The sequence below is a fragment of the Microtus pennsylvanicus genome, chromosome 11, assembly GCF_037038515.1.
Source record: "Microtus pennsylvanicus isolate mMicPen1 chromosome 11, mMicPen1.hap1, whole genome shotgun sequence".
NCBI lineage: Eukaryota > Metazoa > Chordata > Mammalia > Rodentia > Cricetidae > Microtus > Microtus pennsylvanicus.
In genome coordinates, this window is record NC_134589.1 from 18,664,858 (window position 1) to 18,676,668 (window position 11,811).

General features: G+C 51.5%; 1 protein-coding gene across 3 annotated transcripts; it reads right to left on the reverse strand.

Moving 5' to 3' along the window:
• Positions 1–5,320: 5,320 nt before the first annotated feature.
• On the reverse strand, positions 5,321–7,618 carry Pyy (peptide YY). Of its 3 annotated transcripts, none has more exons than XM_075942171.1 (4): positions 6,933–7,003; positions 5,788–5,975; positions 5,583–5,666; positions 5,321–5,490 (listed from the first exon to the last, which is right to left on the reverse strand). In XM_075942171.1, exons 2-4 carry the CDS (start codon positions 5,973–5,975, stop codon positions 5,466–5,468), a joined length of 297 nt encoding a protein of 98 aa, XP_075798286.1. In that variant the 5' UTR covers positions 6,933–7,003; the 3' UTR covers positions 5,321–5,465. The 3 variants fall into 3 exon arrangements, with proteins under 3 accessions (XP_075798286.1, XP_075798285.1, XP_075798284.1); XM_075942170.1 differs by lacking the exon at positions 6,933–7,003 and adding an exon at positions 6,355–6,442; XM_075942169.1 differs by lacking the exon at positions 5,321–5,490 and adding an exon at positions 7,562–7,618 and having other exon boundaries at positions 5,579–5,666; positions 6,933–6,986.
• Positions 7,619–11,811: the final 4,193 nt, after the last annotated feature.

Sequence of the window (11,811 nt, forward strand, 5' to 3'; positions counted from 1 at the left end):
TTCTGCACTGGTCTCCCTACACATGGCTGTTCCCCTTTATAGTCCTCGGCACCCCCAGAGTCCCCGCCTCCTGTCAGCCTTTCTCACTGCCAGCCTTCAACTCCATTGCGCTATCTCCCTGGTACCTGCAATACGGGCATTGCAGCCAGAGAGAGGAAGGTGCCGGGGCAATATTCTCGGGGTCAGACAGCACAGGGTGAATGAAACGGGACCACAACGAGGATCTCCTGTGGGGTCTGTATCCAGCTTTGGGCACCAGAACAGGTTTAATTCCTAAATGACAGATTCCTGACATGGTAACCTAAAGGTTCTAGTTGTTGGCCTGCGTCCAGCCTCCCCAGGGACAACCCCGGTCACCAAGAGCATTTCCTCAGGGCACAGATTGAGGCTGCAGCTCCAAGCTCCATCCCCAGCACGAAGAATGGAAGTGAGGCCTTCCCTCCCAGTGGACAGCTCGAATAAGGAGGGGACAGTGGAGTCTCGGGCCCTCAAGCCACTGGGAAAGGAGTGGAGAGATCTACCTGGAGCCTGCATAGGATGCCAACCAAGATCTGGTGGGCCACAGTTCAGGAAACACAGGGTTCATGAGGAAGGGGCAATTTCTGGTAGCTATTTCCTGGCCCACCCCAGAGCTCTGTCCCAGGGGAGGGCTAAAAACTGGCAACACTTATAAGATTCAAGTTGTCCAAAAAAAAAAAAAACCCACACTGTCATCCCAACTAAACCCCTGCCAGGTCCTACTTGGCAAACAAGAAAAAAAAGGAGAAGAAATGAAGGAAGGAAAGAAAGGAAGAAAGGGAGGGAGGGAGGGAGAAAGGAAGGAAGGAAGGAAGGGAGGGAGGGAGGGAGGGAGGGAGGGAGGAAGGGAGGGAGGCAGGCGCACTCTGCCCTGCCCAGAAACCTCGGGTACCTAGGCTCAGACTGCATAGCTCATGGTTGGGACAGCTGAGGTTTGGAACAAGATCTAACAACAATCTTGAACTGGAACTCTCAAAGCATTGATTTTACTTCCTGCTTGCTCACTAAGGGGTGGGAAGCTCACAAAGGTGGGAACCCTTGTCCGAGACTCACCCCCAATTCTCACAGTCAGCCTTCAATTCCTCCTGAGAGCATCCCCTGGTCAACACCACTGTGTTCTTCATGTTCGGTGTCCTTTCCCCAGTCAAGATTGCTCCCCTGCTCAGGTCAAGAGGCATGAAAGTGGGTCCTGGAAATGCAGAAAGTGATTAGAGGCGCGGTGAGGTTAGAGGCCAGATAGGCTTGACCCCAATTCCTGCCCCTGCCGCGTCCCTCTGTGTTGTCCCTATGTAGTCTGGAAAGTGAGGATCACTGTGCCCATCCCCCAGACAGAGAGAATCAAGAAGCCTGTTCCTCTCAGCTTTCATGTATTGTAACAAGAAGAACGCGAACGGCTCGACAGATAGCTGGCATTCCACAAAGTAAGCGGAGTTTATTTCTTAGCAAGCCTGGACCGTTCTCTGGGTTTACTTTCCCCGCTATGCAAAACCAGTGGCAAGTCCCAATCCGAGGCCCCGCACTGTGTGGGAGCGGCTACAGCCGCCACCAGGGGGCGTCTGGCTCTGGCACCGGTTTTAAGGGTCTGTGTTTTCATGGTCTCCGAGCCTCACGGGGATCTGTTCTGGCCTCTATTCAAGGTGAAGGACCCTCACCAAACAGACTGAATTCGGGGGCTGGTTCTAGTGCGGGAACTATTTACAGTTTGTGGCGCAAGTCAGCCAGCTTTGTCTGGTCCCAAGAAGTCAGAGCTGCTCCTCAAATGTCAACGAAACCTGAGGCTTTAGATTTTTGCAACAACAGATACCAAGGTCCTTGCAGGCGGTGACAGTCCTGGAGGAGGAGGTAGTGCCTTCTAAATACTATGTCCCCATCTAGAACACACAGATAGCTCCTGCTGGCCTTTTTTTTTAATATTTATTTATTTATTATGTATACAATATTCTGTCTGTGTGTATGTCTGCAGGCCAGAAGAGGGCACCAGACCTCATTCCAGATGGTTGTGAGCCACCATGTGGTTGCCGGGAATTGAACTCAGGACCTTTGGAAGAGCAGGCAATGCTCTTAACCTCTGAGCCATCTCTCCAGCCCCCTCTCCTGCTGGCCTTTATGGGTTCCTGCAAGGCTTGCATCGAGCCTCCGGGAAGGCACATGTCCTTCCCAGCAGACAGACTAGACTGACCGAGATGCTATGTCCCCTGCTAGCCACATGTTCTCTGGACTGGGAAGATGACTATTGGGCACTGTGATAATGAAATCAGGAGAGGGACAGCCCAGAAACATGGGAGCGAATGAAGAAGACCGAGGAGCAAAGTGCAGAGGCCCCACGTACATCCTCCAGGACAGGAGTTTGACCAGGGTCCTATCCTCCATCACACCCTTTCCTGGCTCTCTTACAGTGAACAGGGCAAGCAGGAGTCATTTGCGGCACATGGTTTTGTTTCATTTTGCTTTGTCGTGTGGGGGGATGGGTACATATAGAAGTGTATAGGGGTGGGTTGTGGGTGTGCAGGTGTGTGTGAGGGCTTGTGTATATGTGAGTGTGTGTGCATGTGCACACCTCAAATGTTGTTCCTCAAGCACCATCCATCCATCACTCAGTGAGCCAGGGTCCCTCACTGAGGCCTGGGACTCACAGGCCGAATTGACTGGCCAGCGGGCTCCAGGGGTCCACCCATCTCCACGGCGGTTAGGCTGGGATCATACTTCTGTACCACTCTATGGCTACCCTCCTCCGTGAGACTGTGGTTGGCCTGGGTCCCTTACCCCGTACGTTGAGTACTTCACCAACTGATCCATCTAATTTTGAGGGACATCTCACTATGTAACTTGGTCTTGAAAACTGTGATCCTCCTGCCTCAGCATCCCAAATGTGTCATCATGCTCAACTTGTACATATGATATGCTCTTAGGGGAAACGAGGAAAAGGGGGTCTACAAAGATCTCATAGGTGAAGAAGGAGGCCCAGGCAACCTTTAATTATTTATCTTTTTAAGATGAGGTCACAGAGATTGGGAAGAAGCAGGTTATGGTATAGGGATATATATCCCTTATCTAGGACTGACTATATTCCAGATCCTTCCTCAAAAGGTGCCTCGATAGGTGTCACTTTGGGCTGACAAGAAGGTTCAGCAGAATTTGAGTTCCATGTCCAAAACCTACTGCAGAAGGAAGGAACAACCCTTGCACACAAGTACCATGAAGCACACATGTGCACACACGTGCATGCACACACACACACATATACACAACAGAATCAATATGGTACTACTATGTTGTGTGTGAAGCATATAACCAATGATCTAACACATAAAGATATCTTTTGGAGCTAGGCATGATGGCGCACGTCTTTAATCACAGCACTCAGAAGGCAGAGGCAGCTGATGATTTAAGGCCAGCCTGGTCTACCCAGTGAATTCCAGGACATCCAGGACCACACAGAGAGATTCTGTCTCCAAACAAAACTGATGTGTGAGGCTTGCTGCCCAACCATGAGAGATTGACAGCCTGAGTTTGACCCCTAGAACCCTCGTAAAGGTTGAAGGAGAGGACCGACTACCCGAAGTTGTCCTTGTATCTCCACAAGCTGCGACACATACAACACACACACGATAAAAATCAATATAATTTTTAAAAAGAGCTTTCTGCAACAATGATTACTGTTACTGTCCTTGTTGCTATTGTTATATCTAAGCTTCCTCCTGGCTCCTATATCGATTAAATTGATCAGTCCCAGATTAGACACCTGCTCAAAACTCCTCGGAGTGAACCAGAAGTAAAGCCACCTCACTGACGGTCGCCTGGACGCGTCACCTTTACACAGACTGTCTGTGGCCATGCATATGACTCATGCCAGGTCTCTCCTCTGTTGGCTGCAAACTGATCCCAGCTTCCCCGGGCAGACCAGCAGATGGGAACCACAGACACCAGCATCCAGACACACAGCTAGTCACTGCAAGCCTGGAGCAGTGGAGGGACACGGGGAGCACACTGGGTAGAAGAGGGGGTCTCAGGTAATGGCCATACTGGAGAGAGAGATGCAGAGGGACTAATTCCAGCAAGGGGAGTCAGGAATGGCTCTCGGAGGTGACGATGATGCGAGAGGGGCTTTCCAGGCGGGAGAGGAAGAAAAGGCAGTGTGAGCACGGCCTGCCGAGACCAGAATCCATGCAGTCTACAACACGTTGAATCCCGGGGCTGCTTCTTCCTCCTCTCCCTTTGGGCTGTGTGAGGCTGAAGGGCAGCCCCAGAAGATGGGTGTGGGACCCCCATCGTCCCCTGTGCAGGAAGTGTTTTATAGCAGAGGTCACTCTCCTTCCAGGGCCACCAGGCTGTAATGAGTCCTGCGTGCCTCCCCATCCACACAGTGGTACCGCTCAGCCTTCCTGACTGACACCTTTTCTCTGGATCTGTAGCCTTGGCTTCCATATGTCCCCTCCCCCTCGCTCCCCAGTCCCTTCCCCAGGATAGGGTACATATGCCACCAGGACCACTCCTCATCCCACCCCCCAAGACCTAGGAACACTGGACACGGAGAGAAGGACACGTTTTATAGTGAGCAGGAGAGAGAGAGAGAGAGAGAGAACTGGCTTCCAGAGAAAGCAAAAGGGTCTAATTAATGGGCCAATTAATGGGATACGAGATATCTAGGGCTCAGGTTAGACTACAGTTTAAATACCCACAACACTTTAGACCCCAGTGTTTAATAATGGGGAAAGAGAAGAATTGGGGTAATCCCGTGGCCTTTTCACCAGAAAAGCAGTTAGTGATAGAGATCGAACCTGCGTTCGACAATATGGGGAATTCCAGCTGTTGCTGAGAGAAAGGAGACCTCCAGAGTCCAGTTGCTCCCCCTGTTCAAGGACCGAGGAAGTGACTTATCTACCTCCTCACTCAACTACCTCTTTGGGTCTCTTCCTCCAGGGCCTCATCCTAGTCCCTGTCCTCCTGTCCTCCATGGCCTTGGGACTAACACGGGGCTGCTCAGGGGAATTCTTTGAGAGTGACGAGTGACGTCTGGCCTTCTCCTTGCCACTGTCTGGCCGGCCCTCAACCGCCTCTCTCCTACCTGACCTGTTCTGGCCTCTGTTCAGAATCCACTCCACCCACCCTCACAGGTTCCCTTCCCCCAGAATGCTTTCCCAGGTCCTTTGGGAACCCCGGACTAGAAGGAGGTGTCTATGCTGAACACTTCCAGCCCGTCATCTTTTTTCTTGGCCACCAGTGTTTCCTGCAGCTTGAGCCGCCACCTCCGCAAAAGCGAAAGGGACAGAAATATAAACACACACGCGTATTTTATGTGATATTTGCTTTTTATTTGGGGACAGGGCAATGAACACAGCCTTCAAGCCTGGGCACCCGGGACACCAAGATATGGAGTCCCTTCTTCGAACCAAATATGCAAATGAAGTCGGTATAGTTAGCACATCACGAAGGAGGACTTGGGGTTTTCACCATTGGTAGGCACCTTCTGACCTGCAGGAGGGAAAAGAAGTGAATTAAATGGGGGGTGTGAGTGGTGGAGCCAGGGCACTCTCCAAGAGTTGTGGAGGAGCGGTGTTTTTTACCGAGACCGGACGGGGAGGTTTTCGCCATCGTCGGTGAAGAGCAGTTTGGAGAATAGAGCTTCCGGGACATCTCTTTTCCCATACCTGGGGGGCGGGACCACAAAGGGGCGTGGTCACACCTCCAGGTGGAGCTGGGAGGAGGGTGAGAGGAGGGTGCAACCCGGGAAGCGGGGGTCCTTCCCTCCCCGCCCTCTCCAGAGCTCACCGCTGTCGGGTGACCAGGTTGAGGTAGTGGCGCAGGGAGGCGTAGTAGCGGCTCAGCTCCTCCGGGGAGGCGTCTTCCCCTGGAGCCTCGGGTTTGATGGGATAGGCGTCCACCAGCGCTCCCAGGCAGGCGAGCAGAACTAGCAGCACTGTGACCATGACGGACCAAGGCCTAAGCACCGCCACCATCTAGGAAGGGAGCATTGGCGGGTGGGCCATCCTGAGCCTCGGCCCTTCCACAAGGGAGGCTGCAGCTGCCTGCCGTCGGGTCTACGTCTCAAAGACCTATTTGTCTCAGTCACCAGACTCGCCTCATCTTCTCCCGCACTGCAGCATCTCTGACCTCAGTTTCCTCGTCTATCAGACTACCATAAGCCCTGCCTGCCTCCCAACTCCCGCTAGTACCCAAAGAGGTAGATAAGGGAAGAAAGCAATGCTGACACCCGGGTTCCCCAGCTTCTCTACTTCTCCGCAGCTAGACCGTACCCATATAGCTTCCACTGACCCGACCTCGGTTTCCCTACAAAATAACACGATACCAGACCATTCCAGGGCCCCGGCCACTCACAGCGACAGCTCCTAAAGCGGGATGAGCAAGAAGAGGTGGAAGGCAGGGGAGGCTGGAGAGCTAGACAGCTACACAACGCTGCGGCCTCTGGCCTCTGCTCAGAGCTTCCCTGCGGGGCTTATATCCCACTTGGAAAGGGAGGGGGGACTCCCGGGGAGGGGATCCACCAGGGGAGGACTTGTCTCCTCCCTCCACCCCTGCCAATCGCTGACTTTGCACCCAGCCAGGACGTGATGTCTCTCCACATCGCAGGAACTGAGGGGGCAGCCCAGTCCTGCGACTTGGGGGGTCCTTCTGGAGGGGTGCCTTGCCTGAATCTGGTGTTCATCCCATAGCCGCCACCAGGAAGTGAAAATTGGGTGAAATCAGGAATGAGAGTTCATCTTCCTTAGCCTTTTCTTAGAAGGAGATGGAGATAGGGGAATACAGTTCCCTCAGCCTGTGGGACCCATGTCAGCCCCTTCAGGAACCAACCCTGAGTGCTTCTGTTTGACACCAGCCCGGGACTGACAGGACATGTAGGGGAGGTCATTTTCTGCTGAAGGCAGGAGTGGCAGCGTGTGACCTTGCCTCCCGACCTGATTATGATGTCCCGGGGATGAGGTCTCACTGCACAGACATTCCGTTGTGTCCTGAGAGGTGGGGAGCCGGAAAGAAGCAGCGGCATCAGCTACATGTGTATTCCAGCCTAGACCAGACAGACCCAGGACCAGCTATGCACACCTAGCCTAGAATGTCGTCTCAAGGCAGAATCCCATCCCCAAGCAGGAGACCTTCAGGATACAGATGTCCTGTATGGCCGAGTGATGCCAAGGTGACCAGGTACATGCCACTGTTTAACCCCATTACAGTCATCGCTGGACTCTGGGGCTGATGAGGGACGGTGGCCTGCATCCGCAGAAGAGGGGCAACCAGCCATGGTGACTAAGCATTTAGTTTGCACTGCACAACACATCAATTCCTGCATACTATTCAGAGTGTCCCCATGCTACAGGAGAGAAAGCTGAACCCCTGAAGGGTCACCCGTGGCTCAAACAGAGGAAGAGAGTGGACAGACCCAGAGAACAGCTTTCTCGGCGCTGACAGTGGGTAGACTCAGGAGCTACATACGGAAGCAGGGATTGGCATATGCTAAGCTTTGGACCACAACATGCTCTGAGTGGTTGAGTAGAAAAAGAGCCCAGACCACCAACCCCATCTGACCCACCTCCTTCATCAAGAAGAGGACCATGGGGAAGTGTTCTGTAAAGTCTTTCCAGTTCCTTCTCGCAGCCCTGCCAGAGCCTCCACTACCTCCAACCCAGGGAAACAGGAAGAGCCATCTTACCCAGACCCCGAGTTCTAGGCCAGTCCTTCCACTATCAGGACAGATGGCAATGAATGCTATTTTTAGAACTCACCTGAGATGGAGTATCCCGGGCTCCTTCAATCACCTTTTTATGGGTTCAGTCACCTGCACTCTCCGGAAACAGATCCTTATCAACCAGCCCAGGTCCTGTGGGCCCCATGCAACAGAAGAAACACCAGGACATCTTGCTGAGCGCAGTGGTGGAAGAGGACATGTCCCCCAGCCTTGGAGAAAGGAGGGAGGTGGTTCTTAGGGAGCCTGTATCTAAGGGTCCTACAGGAGCCTTCATCTCAGAGAAGAGTTATAGCCATCTCCTTGGGGACCCCCACTGTCTTAAAACAGATACAGAGAGAGACCAGCCAGTGTGTCCTGTTGGGGAAGGAAATGACAGAAGTGAGAGAATGCTACTCCTTAAGGGAAACCAAAGGCCATGGGACAAAAATACAGAGGACGGGGCAACCTGGGCCCTGGTTAGAACAGTTCTGATCATAGAGATAAGAGCCTCGACAGACAAGGATGCTACAGGCTGCAAGAGACAAGGATACGGTGATGGACATTTGTTCGTAGGCCCCTGAAGTGCCCATGGTGGCGAGGGCACTGACCCCAGACAGAGATAAAGGAGTCTGTGAGAAGAACACGGAGGATTCATCAAGTCTGGACACTGTCCCCCCCAACAGCCTTAGGGAAGACAAGGTTCAAGGAAAGATGGCAAAGAGGAGAAAGGGAAGTATAAGGGAAGGCCCAGGTTTGGTATATGAAAGCAAGCCGAACCCGAAGGGGTCCCTCGGTGTGGACCAGGAGCCAGCCTCCCCCACTCACAAAACCCCCTCTGTGGATCTTTGGTACTCCCTCCCATCCCACATCCCAATTACAGGACAAACTGACAATTCATTAATCACCACCTCCTCACCAAAGACTTAATTAACTGTTGATTAGTGGGGAGGATGTGCCAGCTCTCGATCGATAGGCTTGGCTGGCCCCACAACATGCCCACCGTCATCATTGACCCATGACTCAGCCTCCATGAGACAGGTCTGAGAAGTGGGGGCTGACATCTGTGAGAGGAAACTTCCAAAGCAATCGTTAGTGTGCACTTGAGTCCAGGACCTGCCTCCAACTTGGCCGTGAAGGGTGCAGGGATAGAATCGTGGGGATGCTTTTGTTCTTCATCCTCAGAGAGCCTAATCAGACCAGCCCAGGTCAGGGAGGCCAGAGACCTGGACCTCAGAAAACCGCTTGTCTTGTCTAGGATGTTCAAACCCACTCATGCGGGGCTGGAGAGATGGCTCAGTGGTTAAGAGCATTGCCTGCTCTTCCAAAGGTCCTGAGTTCAATTCCCAGCAACCACATGGTGGCTCACAACCATCTGTAAAGAGGTCTGGCACCCTCTTCTGGCCTTCAGGCATACACACAGACAGAATATTGTATACATAATAAATAAATAATAAAAAAACCCACTCATGCTAAGTGACTTAGCATTCTGGAACACATCAGTGGTTACCTGGAGCCTGTATCTAGAACAGGAGCCTCTGGTACACAGGACATCGCCGATGACTCTTCCCCAGGCAAGATTACAAGGCAAGAGAGAGTCATTCCTTACAGATGTGGGCACACAACTTGTAATGCCAGCACTAGGGAGGCAGAGGCAAGAAAGTCTCAAGTTCAAGGCCAGCCTGGGCTACAAAATGAAACCTTGTTTCAAAACAAAACAAAGCAACAACAGGGCTGTGGCTCGCTGAACAATGTAGCTCAGATACAATGTATGCTTAGCCTGCTGCCTTGGTCTCTGAGTTTGACCCCCAGCACCAACGTGGTGGCACACAACTATAATCACAGCACTTCAGGCGTAGAAGCAAGATCAGAAGTTCAAGATCTATCTTTGGCTATATAAAGAGCTTGAGGCTATCCCAGGCTGCATGCATGAAACTGTCTTAGTTATGGTTACTATTGTGTGATGAAACACCACGGGCAGAGCAACTTGGGGAGGAAAGGGTTTATTTGGCTTACACTTTCTCATTACTATTCATCATTGAAGGAAGTCAGGACAGGAACTCAAACAACATGGCAGGAACCCGGAAGCAGGAGCTGATGCAGAGGCCATGGAAGTGTGCTGCTTACTGACTTGCTCCTCATGACTTGCTCAGCCTGCTTTCTTATAGAACTCAGGACCACCAGCCCAGGGATGGCACCACCTACAATGGGCTGAATCTTCACCCAACAATCACTCATTAAGAAAATGCCTTACAGGCTTGCCTACAACTACCTCTTATGGAGGCATTTTCTCAACTGAGGTTCCTTTCTCTCAGATGACTCTACCTTGTGTCAAGTTAACATAAAACTAGCCATAACAGAAACCCTGAATAGAAAGAATGAAAGGCCAGGGTTAGAGGGGAGGAAGGAAAAAGAGAGCTGGTAAAATAACTTAGCAGGTAAAGGTACTTGTCACCAAGCCTACCGACCTGAATTCAACCCCTGCAGTCTAATTCAAGGTGTGTGATCTAGTTGGTCGTTGTCTCAACTCTAATTCTTCAAGTTGATCCAAAGAAATCCCTATTGCCTGAGGGGCCAGGCCAGTTCTCAGGAGATGATGACTCATGGGCTGGGGTACAGCCTCACCCTCATGGATGGCTGCCCTCAGCTAGGAATGATCCAGCGAGCCTGGCAGTACCCAAGATAACGGCAGGTTTGGAACCTCCGGTTATCTCCGTGCCTCCTGATTAAGGAGATGAGCTAAATCAGTAGACAGTCCTGGAGGGCTTAACATGTCTGTGCAGAGTTGGCCAAAAATCTCACCCAAAGTGAAAGACAGATACAGAGTGAAAGCAGAGACGCCGGAGGGGGGTGGGTGGTTTTGACAACGTCATTTCTACGTACCTTTCATGATAGGATTTTAACAAATTAGAAACTTAATCCGTTTAAATTTGTTACTAAGAAAAAATAGATACGTGGGCCCGTGAGATGGCTCGTGGGCCCGTGAGATGGCTCATCTGGTAACGGCTTTGCCACGCAGGCCTGGTAACCTGAATCCTTGGGACTTACATAAAGGTGGAAGGAAAAAACTGACTCCAAAGTTTTCCTATGACCACACATGTACCGGGACACATGCACACACACACACACACACACACAATCAATCAATCAATCAATCAATCAATCAATCAATCAATAATAAAAAGTTAAAAAAGAAAGTCAAAATCTTCCAGGACTGATAACACATTTTGCCTGTGTTTTTCGTTTGCTTGTTTGTTTTGTGACTAGGTTTTACTATGTAGCCCTGGCTGTCCTGGACCTCTCAATGTAGACCAGGCTGGCATTGAAATCATAGAAATCCACCTGCCTCTGCCTCCGGAATGCTGGGACTAACAGTGTGTACCACCAGTCAAGTAGTGGTGGTGCGTACCTTTAATCCCAGCACTCTGGAGGCAGAGGCAGGCAGATCTCTGTGAGTTTGAGGCCAGCCTGGTCTACAAAGTGAGTTCCAGGAGAGCCAGGGCTATACAAAGAATCCTTGTCTCAAAAAACCAAAAAGCAGACAAACAATAAGTGTGTACCACCACACCCAGCAAATTATTTTTTTTAAAAAAAAAAAGCAAGATTTAGCAGGGCATGGTGACACATACCTTTAAAAGTACAGATTAGTGATCGAGACCCACTCCTTGTCTTCAACTGTGTTTTGGTTTGGTTTGGTTTCTCAAGACAAGGTTTCTCTGTGTAGCCTTGGTTGTCCTGGAACTCGCTCAATAGACCAGGCTGACCCGGAACTCACAGAGATCCGTCTGCTTCTGTCTCCCGAGTGCTGGGATTACAGGCGTGCACCATCACCATGGCTCCTGTCTTCAGTGTTACCTTCACAAGCCTGGCAGTCTCAATTCCAGATGCTCCTGAAGCTTCTGTGAAAGTCACCGTGGCCTCCCAATCCTGCTTCTCGCCCTGTGTCCACCAGGCCCTCCTGGGCACACTGCACTGGTGTCATCTACCATTTGGTGTTTTCCTGTAAACGGTGACACCTATTCTTTTTTTTAGATGCGGGGAGCAAATGCCGCAGCACAGGTGTGGAGGTCAGAGGACAATGGCCAGGAGTTGGCTGGCTCCATCCTCCTCGCTTTGAG

What these genes read in the sequence shown, in the direction of transcription:
- Pyy (XM_075942169.1), bottom strand. Translation starts at nt 7,585, where the DNA reads ATGGTCCTCTTCTTGATGAAGGAG. An exon ending in CCCCGGGACATCATAATCAG is followed by an intron (nt 5,976 to 6,932) that starts GTCGGGAGGCAA and finishes CTCCCTTCCTAG; the next exon opens with ATGGTGGCGGTGCTTAGGCC. An exon ending in AACCTGGTCACCCGACAGCG is followed by an intron (nt 5,667 to 5,787) that starts GTGAGCTCTGGA and finishes CCCGCCCCCCAG; the next exon opens with GTATGGGAAAAGAGATGTCC.